Genomic DNA, 9861 nt, shown 5'->3' on the forward strand with positions numbered 1-9861 from the left:
GCGTTGTAGTGACGCTCTAACAGGGCTAGCCTTGCCTCTACATCTTTGAGCGAAAGTTCGTCCAGATGAATTGTATTAGGTTTTAACAAATTTACCCGAGTGATTAGCGATTGTCGTTGTTTTATTTTTACACGAACTATTCTAGAACTTTCTTCGCGTTGCAGAGGACTTTGCACCTCTACAATGTCATGATCGCTTTCTATCATTATGCCGTAAAATTAAACGAAAAATATACGATGATTAGAATTTATGAAATTAAATCCGGCTCGAAGGACCAATTTTATGTTGGAGCTCGAAGCGTTTTTCTTGCTCTCAATAGTTGCAACTTTATTAAAAATTTATTATTTATAGAATTTATTCTTTACAATACAATTAATTTAAATCGACCCAGTGCGTGGCGTAATCAATCGAGGAATGAATCTCTTAAAAATCTTTTAGCAGTAGGTAGGCGATGACGAAGAATGGTGGGTGACGAAGACGAAAAAGAAAACGGTGATGTATGGTGGTGTGATTTGCGCTGCAGCTGCTACGAGTGGTGGTGTGATGTTTGTCGTGCCGAAATTGCATTTTTTATGCACGCACTTTTGTATTGGCTCTCGATTAGCGGGACATCTAATCGAGCGATGAAACTGACCTACCGCTAAGTATAGTGAACTCAGTGCACTGCTATGGTTCTGTGTCTGCACTGCTAATGTGTTGCGTTGTCCCAGTGGTAATTTTCTGTTGCGTTATTCCAGTAGGGATTTCTGTGTTTCAACAGCCTGAAATAAAATCCATATTATAACAAAATGCTTTGTACACTTTATTTTGACGCTCACAGTACATACATAGCTGAGACTACAGCGCGAACGAGTCGCGAAGCAGGCTTGGGGGTTTCGCATCCAACTACACAACGCCCGAGATAGCAGCCCTGCCACCAAGCTTTGGACTTAAAGGTTCATGGCTTATGACTTCTGAGAATTTATTATCAATATTTCCACAACACCATATTTATCTAATTTTATTTAAATTTATTTTTACTTTGCGATCAGCTGTTTCTCTCACTTGCAAATCCTTACAAGTAAAAATTCATCCAGTCAAAACTGGCAACTTCCCCTCAGAATAAAACATCATTTTGCTCTCTCACTTTCCCCTACTTGTCAAGTTTTATTTGGGATACATGACCACCAAAACTTGATAGTTTGTAATAATTGTCATAAATTATTTGCTTCATGAACAGGCCTTTTGTATGATGTAGCATTTTTCGACATCTTAAGTTCGGTCCATTAATTACAATGTTTCGGTAGTAGTTTCACCATTTTTAAATCAAAATTTCAAAATAGCTTCGATGAATTAATTCTCTTCGATTGCATTCGTTTGAAAGCCATGAACGATTTAATGGTGACGTTTTTAACGCTTCTATTTGCCGATAGTTGACTTCACTATAAATACTTGCTTTTGAGAGTCCAGTCAACTTTGCAAAAGACTTTGTATAAAATTAACTAAATGCTTTTGTAACACTATTTATTATAATCAACACTATAGAATTATATTTTACTCGTTCATTTCGCTATTTTCATTCACCACAATTCTCTGTACGAATTTATTAACATATTGAAATCTTTTATAGGATGGTTGTATTTAAACCGCACACAGTCTTTAAATCCATTCAAATCTTCAATACCATACGCAAACATTAGTTCTATAGTTAACAGCTCCTCATAAATCACACACCAGTCGACGTTGATAGATTGTGCGCATGTCTCGAGCAGCCAAAAGAATGAACGTGAAAATTTGCTTTCTAATATTTTTTTCTGACAACCATTTAGCTGATGTGGATAACCCAAAAGGGTCCAGCAATCCATATTTGATGTCAATAGCGTGCATGTACGCTCTGCTGTTTCAGTTGTGTTATTATAATCGTCTTCGGTTGCAGCCACTTCGTCTGTCTCATCGTCACTGAGATCAGCAAAAAGGTGCACTTTATTTAGCGCTCTATGTGGTTTGAGCACAATTGGTAAATCCGCTTTTTTAATTGGCTCCATGTCACATTCACTGAAGGCATTAATTGAATGCATCGACCGTACATCAATGTCTTCGTTAACTGTAACAGTTTTCTCCGGTGGTGGTGGTATTGAGTCCTCATCATCGGCACCAAAAGGGCAAGCAAACTAAAATGAATAGCTTTTATTATATTAGTAAATGAACATTACTGGAAATTATCTATTATACTTCGTTTGTATTTTCGTCAGCTTCTATATTTTCTGCAGCTTGTCGGCGCTTTAAAGCCTCTGCGTGTAGCTTCTTCATATAATTCTTCTCGTACCTATCATATTCCGTTTTGAACTCTAACTCCTCAATAAGTTCTTCTTCTACAATAGATTGCAGCCAATTTTCTTCGGTTATATTAAAATCAGGCTTTTTGGTGCATACCGTCCTGCCACTCCTCTCTTGACATTCGTTGATTGGCCGAAATATGCCCACACTGTTGCGATGTCTTACGGAAGGCATACGACGTACTTTCAACTCCCATTTGTGCTGCTTGAAATACTCCTTCAGCTCCTTCGCGTGCGCATATGGTGCTAATGTGCGTTGCATATGATCGGTACGCATAAACTCTGGAATTTTGAAGGAAGCGCTGGTTCCGGCACTAGAACAATGCAGTAATATGCGCTTGAAGTAGGCATGCGCAGGTGTTAGACTCGGTGGAAAGAAGATCGATTCAGCGCATTCTGCGGGCAATTCATCATTATATTCATCCAAAAATTGTTCAAATATTCGATGCATTGTACTGACTTTTGCATTATTTTCCACGCTGGCACCTTCTGCCGTATGCACAGCTTGCTCTAATTGCGTCCGCTGCTCCTCTTCCATTTCCTTCAAAAGTTGTGCTGTGCTCTGGTGCTGCTTGAATTGTCGACAAAAGTTTGAATTGTAATGTGAAACTATAACTTTGCGCATTTCCACATAATCTACCCAATCCTTCCATACAAATAGTAAGGGCGGTTGTGAGAGCTTGGCATTTGAGCTGCATCCTTCTTCAGATAATTTTTGCAGACAGTGATTGACCTTAGTTGCTGCTTCCGATACCTCATTCTCAGTATGACCATCAAGGCCAAATAACAACTTGAGCACGAAAATTATGTAAGCCATAGAGCGTGCCTCGTAGGCGGGATATACATGACTAACGCGTGTGCCCATTTTGGGTGGCAGCAAATTTATTAGATGCTCTATGTAAGTGGATATGTCTGGTGGCAGATTTAGCTCAGTCACATAACGCTCTGTTAGTTTTATCATTTCAGGCTGTTTAAATTGGCGTATGTTTATGAACTTTGAAACTAAACCAATGTGCTCTCGAAGCACCTGGAATAAAAATAATTAAAAAAATGAATTTAGGTTCAGGTAAAAATATTTTAGATACGACTTTTACCTTGTCGCTATATTTAGTAGGATATTTGTAAAACTGAATTTCTTGCAGCAATTTTTTGCTATGCTTCGCAATATTTTCGGGGAAGTATTCTATCACATTTTTCGTGCTTACGTGCTCCTCATCGATGAATCGCACCAAATCACACAACTGTATTTCATCACCAATTAAATTTAACGCTATACCTAGCATAGTGTAGATTTGTCGCACATTCATTGTGAGCAAAGCGTGCTCCGTGCGATTTATTGATCTTGCCAATGGTTTCATGTTGTGACAATTCAAATTACCTTCAGCATCTAGCGCATGTTTTTCAATGTGTTTTACTGGCATACGTTTCTTTAAACGTTTTCGGGCATGTGACGAAAACTGTAATTTAATTGCGTGACTTGTGGTGCCGGTGCTTGAGGTATTCGCCGAAGACATGGTAGTCTGTGACAAACCCGTAGAACTTAAGGATGAATTTAGGCTGTACGAAGACTCATCGAGTTTTCGTCGACATCTACGAAATTCGCGTGCACTTGCCGATTCACTGCTTACCATGGATGTGCCCGAGTCATCGGTTCTGCGTCGTTTACGCTTCTGGGCCCGACGTTTAAGAGCGTGATTGTACAAAGCAGAAGCATCTCTGAAGTAAAATAAGTTTTATTAAGAGTTGTTGAATTCATGTGGACTTTCACTGTATTGAAAGTGCTTACCTTTGAAGGAACCGCAATCCCAGTTTAGGTAATTCAACGCGTTTTTTGTTAAAGAAGGCCACTTCGCTGCGGCGCAAATAAGCTGCCCACAATTGGAGTGTCATTAGCTTCAACTCTTCCTTAGCGCCAAGGGACAGCAGATCATTGACAAGACCGCGAAGTATATAATTATAACATTCCCAAGAAGTGAGATTAGCTGAAGACACAATATATATATTAATATGATTAATATTATTCGGTTTTCGTATTTTTATATTGGGGGCTGAAACCAACAAATTAAATTGTAGTTTTTATTTACTTTTTTTCGAAATTTCACATCACAAAAGGAAAAATTAAATAAGTTAACCGGACACATTGTCCGATATTAGGGAAAGTGATCCACGGCATAACATTGAAATAATAAGATTAATTAAAAAACTGCCTTTTTTTGCGTAATTTATATAGAAGATGGAATTACCTTCCATTCAAATATTGCAATGTATATTTAGGTTAGAGTTTCTTTAAAAATTTGGTTACTTTTGGACTCCGGCTGTAGGTCCTTGGACGATGCAAATCAGTATATAATATAATAGTATGGGGAATGTTTTTGCTGCTACAACAACAACACCAGTACATAATACGGTATGGAGTTTCTTTTTTCTCACTTTTATTTAAACGGCGGGATGAAAACCTACAAAAAGGCAGATATTGAACAGTCTGTGAGATCACTTCTTTAATAAACTAAAGCAAATTTACTGTGTACATGGAGTTTCATGCATATCAAATGAAAGGTTAAAATCGGATCATCATTTCTCGATTTTGCATTTTCTACCTTTCCACATACTAACACCCACCATTTATTTGCAAAAGACATGCTGTATAAATCTTTAAAATCAACTCAAACTTTTTGTTTTTTGGAAAGAGTAGCCACTGGTCTGCACTTATGTCAACAAATAATTAGAATAGAGGTATAATAAAGATTTAGTGAGTTTGTAGATTACGTTTTTCAGTTTTAACCGCATGGATTTTTTGCTTCTTCACGTGTTTAGCCTGCAGGAAGTCTTCATCGCGTTCCACTTCGACAGCGCGCACTTGCTCCTGCTTTGTGCCACATTCCTGACAATAATAGAAACCTTCGCGTAAGGTAAATTGCCGTTCTCCACATACTTTGCAACTCAAATTTTGATCAGTTATAAGTTCAGCACCATCTTCCATTGTAATGCAGATATTTTAATAGGAACAAATCAAGATTCGCCTTGGAACAAATCTACATTTTTTTAATTTCTCACCTCTTCTTCTTTTTCCTTCGACCAGTTACAATGGCTCACTTTGCACATATTAGAGGTACCAGCTGATTTGTTTGTTTTGTTGTGATATTTTTGTAAAAATGATAAAGTTCCGTGTATCTTTTTTGTTGGCTTATTTGTTTGTTTGTTTACATTTGCATTGAAGTTCACAATTACTCTTCCAAATTTCGAAAACACAATACGCACGAATGATAGAGAATAAGATTGCCCCTTCTGAACTCGCCGTGTCGTAAGAGTCCATCAATAAATAAACAAAAGGAATGGAAATTACTTGCTTGTGAATAAGAAGAGTAGGCGAAAGCAATGTAAACAACCAAGCACAAGAAGTTATACGCACATATATTATACATACTTTCTAGCCACGGCGTGAACATGCGGCACTTTGTTTGCATTATTTTGTTAAGTTTTAATCTCTTAAATCACAACATTACCAATACATTCACTGAACTTTCACAAACATGTAATTTTTCCTACTTTTGTTTGTTTTGTATTGAGAAGGGAGCTGACGTCAGACTTGTCAAAATCGCGAAAAATAAAGTAACTGTTTTTTTATGGCGCCACCTGAGATACTCAATTCGCCGTGATGTATGTAAGGCATCTCTATTCCCGCGCTGCCAATATAAATATGTTATTTATACCAGCTGCTTCATCTATTCGCCACTTGCTAACGTTTGGCGACCTTATTTAAGAAAAAACATCATAATACATATTATATCGCTCGTAGCTGAAACATAGGGCAGAAACAAATGTTCTCCAACGATTTCTGTCAGCGCTATGTGTCTGATTTGATTCCAGGTGGTGTTTGAAGGACTGTCGCGGGAAATTATGCATATCCAAGTTTTACGTGGGTGACCACTGCGTCGACTTCCTTGTGGATTTTATTGAAAAGCCATTTGGCAACATTATCGTCTTCTCTACGGAGAGTATATTCAGTACAATTCGATTTTCGTCTTTTTATTTCGGAATTAATTAGGCAGCTTTTAGTAAGCAGAAGAAGGTCCATACTGGAGATAGTTCTCGGCCAAAAGATACGGCATATAATTCTGAGGCAATTGTTCATAAACGTTGGAAGACGTTGAATTATGTGATTAAACACAAGTCATGTCTCAGAACCATATGGGAGGACTGACTTAGCGCTCCGGCATGTAAGGCACCCCGCACGACACTAACCACCTTTTCACATGCCCCATCAAACTCACTCATTTAACACCTCTCCCTGCCTCTCTCCCTCTGGATCCAACTTGTCGAAACAGCAAGTTTCCTGGACCTACTGTTAGATGAGCTGGACGAAAACGATCGGTGACTACACTACACTGGCAGGGCAAAGTTACTGCTACAGCAACAACAACAACAACCGACTTGGCGCTGGTATTGAGGATTTTAAGCTTTGTTTTTAATGTCAGGGTGCGAGATCGCCACAGTATGCTAAGTTTAAGAAACGCAGTTCCTACCTTAAAAAAAAAACGAACTGCCATATTGACAACTGCTCACGATCTTTTGTAAATTGGCTACCGAGGTAGCAGAACTCATCCACATCTTCGATAATGATGGCGTTTTCGTTGGTAGTAAGTCCAAGAGGAGATGTGTTTGTCGTTTGTATTCTCATAAGTTTAGATTTTGTGAAGCTTATTTTAAGACCAACTGCGCGTGCATTCTTTTCTAGTTGGCAAAGTTGTGCAATGGCGTCAGCTAATGTGTGAGCCATAAAACAAGTTTCTGGTTTAGCCACCATTGCAGTCCTTCTTGAACTTCTGCGATTGTGAGTTTTAATCCGAGGCAAGTTTCCGTTTCTTGAGTGTATTAATTTTTCCGGTCACCAGACCGACGCAACCTGCTTTACGAAAGCAGGAACGTGGTGGAGTTTAAGGTATCCACGCTCACCTTACAATCATTTGGTTGTTATCTTCTCACATTAGTTCACTTCATGACTGTAATCAAGAAGCTATCCAGGGAACCCTTAGGCGAAGCTTGAGGTTGTGAGCTGCTTGAATTCTCCAACAGAGGAATCGCTTCTGGCCATGCCCGAGTACATAGCAGTCAGAGAGCTTTCCGTAATATGCACCTCTGTGAATAGCCCCGCCCCCCATGAGTGATTGAATGATTAGAATAAGAATAATTCCTTTATTACTCCACATATTACTTTGCTCTGCTATTGCTATTTGTTTTACCCGTGAAATTAATGTTTTTCTCTTTACACTCCGTGTGTTTGTAACCAAGGCGAATCTATTAAAGGTGTTATCGGCAAATCAGCTGATTTGTGTTTTTTCTTTCGCCGTGTCCATGTGGCTGTCAGCCCAGAATGAATCAAGGCGAACAAATTTTTTGATTTCTACTTTGCAAATACTTTGGCTTTGACAATTAAACGTACGAAATATTGTTGTTGGTTTAGTGCTACCACCTTAAATGAATGCGCCTTGTTTGTAACTAAGTTTTTGTATAGGTTTTTTATTTTTCTAGTTGCAATGCCAATTAGTTGTTTAATATAGGAAATCCCTAAAGTTGGAAATGTAACCTTTGTTTGTATTCTCAAAATTTGTTTTTAAGTTACAATGTCAATTAACTGTCAAGCTTATCTCTCGAATGATTGATTACATTACCTAACGGTATTGAGGAGCTCACGAAATTGACAATGTGTGGGTGAGAAAACTTGTATAAATTGCTATATTTTTTGTGAGGCTTATTCATTATTTAAAAGTATCTACATCGAAGAGCAGTGATTACAAAATGAAACTCTATTTGTTGTTACCTATTTGCTTACTTGGTGTATTGCTTTCACTGGCAACTACACCACAAGTAAATGCCAAACCAGCAACGGACACTCAAGAAGGTAAATTATTGCATCCTACTTTCCATATATTTCTACCATAAAATACTTTTTCTATATTCATGTAGAAGAGAATGCAAGCGAGGAACCACCACTTCCACCACTGCCACCATTTCCACCATCACCACCAATATCAAGTCCTGGCTTTGGACCATTAAGGCCTTTTCCGAGATTTACACCTTTCCCAAGTGCGTACATACATACATACACATTTGCTATGCTTTTGGTTTTCCTGCCTACTTATATTTATTCCTCAATTTATAATTTTTAATATTTAGTTGGCTCATTCAACTTAACTGGAAACTTTACTGGCCGTCCCTTGAGACCATTTCCTTTACCATTTTTGTGTAAGTACTATATACAAATCATTTTTGCTTACCTTAAGTGAATTATCCTTTTTTTGATACTTAACGCAGTTCCTACACGTAACTTTACTGGCCGTACCCTTCTCGGTTCTTGTAAGTAAATTAAATTGCTGGTATTTTAAAATGCAAACATAATTTCACTATAAACATCGTTTCATACCACAGAGTTCTTATGCTCAACAGTTAATCACTTCAAAATCACTGTAGACGCCGATGCATCACAACCAACAAAGTGTGAAAATCCTTTCTTCCCTCTTACTTGTAAGTTTCAATAATATATTTGCCATATCCTGTATTTATTATAATTAATATTTTTGATACAATTAGTCGATAATTATCATAGTTTAACCAATATTTTCTACACTCTTTACTCAGCCGATAACTTTGATGACAACAATAGCGCGCCAGCACAGGATGATGATGATGATGATGTTGATGCAAAGGGACCTCTGATCCGGGAGCCGCGTAGTGGCACCTTGCGTTTCTTTCGCCAATTTTTGCCCAATTCTACTTTATCATAATTTTAACTCTTATTAGTGTTACCTGTCCAAATTTCTAGATTAATAAGAATATTTACCTACTGAATATTGTAATATAATATAACAGAAGCATTAGAAAACAAAGGAAAAGAGTAAACATTACTTCAATACATTCCTGTTTTGTTCTTTCACAAAGCACTTGGCTACCCCGTAAGAGCCCAACTCTCAGACCAACGTCTTCTGTGGGTAGACCGCATGAAGTCGTTAATGCAAAGTTGAATCGATAAAGAATTGACACCTAGAAAGCGTTCAAAGTCAAGTGGTATGCTTGCAGAGCCTTCATTAGCCAGTTTATTGGTCATTAGTTCGTTCCCTGAACACTACAATGTTCAGGCACCCAAATAAGACAAACTTTGTTGTGTTTTGTAATACTATTCAGTTATATTTTACACTCATCGACTAATTTCGAAGAGCAGCTTGGGTTAGCAAGGACTCTTAGTGCAGCTTGATTGTCACTACAAATTCCAATATTATTAACCGGCCACATTTTCTCAATTAGCCATTGCGCTACATTCAAGATGGCATAGACTTCCGTTAAGAAAACCGTAACCATCTGTCCTGCAGCGTAGAAGTACTTGGTGTCTTCGTCTAAGTACCACACAGATCCACTACCATTGCTGCTTTTGGATCTGACGGTGTAGAAAGTGTGCTGAAATCCTGTTAATTGGTTTTCTTCCTACCTAACGAAGCTATCGTAACGCACCCGATCAGCATCGAGCACAATGTGCACTGCTTCGACAACTGGT

The 9861-nt window shown here is 38.1% G+C and overlaps 2 protein-coding genes across 2 annotated transcripts; one reads left to right on the forward strand and one right to left on the reverse strand.

The window, feature by feature from the left end:
* Positions 1 to 1505: 1505 nt before the first annotated feature.
* LOC128855359 (TATA box-binding protein-associated factor RNA polymerase I subunit B) lies at positions 1506 to 5363 on the reverse strand. Its single transcript, XM_054090215.1, has 5 exons — positions 5082 to 5363; positions 4102 to 4297; positions 3410 to 4031; positions 2212 to 3342; positions 1506 to 2150 (listed from the first exon to the last, which is right to left on the reverse strand). Exons 1-5 carry the CDS (start codon positions 5293 to 5295, stop codon positions 1560 to 1562), a joined length of 2754 nt encoding a protein of 917 aa, XP_053946190.1. The 5' UTR covers positions 5296 to 5363; the 3' UTR covers positions 1506 to 1559.
* A 2700-nt stretch (positions 5364 to 8063) lies between these two features.
* Positions 8064 to 9225, forward strand: LOC128859600 (anthrax toxin receptor-like). The gene is made up of 6 exons (XM_054096544.1): positions 8064 to 8214; positions 8280 to 8399; positions 8490 to 8558; positions 8628 to 8669; positions 8742 to 8837; positions 8952 to 9225. Coding segments are annotated over exons 1-5 (336 nt in total). The 5' UTR covers positions 8064 to 8111; the 3' UTR covers positions 8744 to 8837; positions 8952 to 9225.
* Positions 9226 to 9861: the final 636 nt, after the last annotated feature.

This window comes from Anastrepha ludens, chromosome 2, assembly GCF_028408465.1.
Source record: "Anastrepha ludens isolate Willacy chromosome 2, idAnaLude1.1, whole genome shotgun sequence".
In the NCBI taxonomy this organism is placed as follows: domain Eukaryota; kingdom Metazoa; phylum Arthropoda; class Insecta; order Diptera; family Tephritidae; genus Anastrepha; species Anastrepha ludens.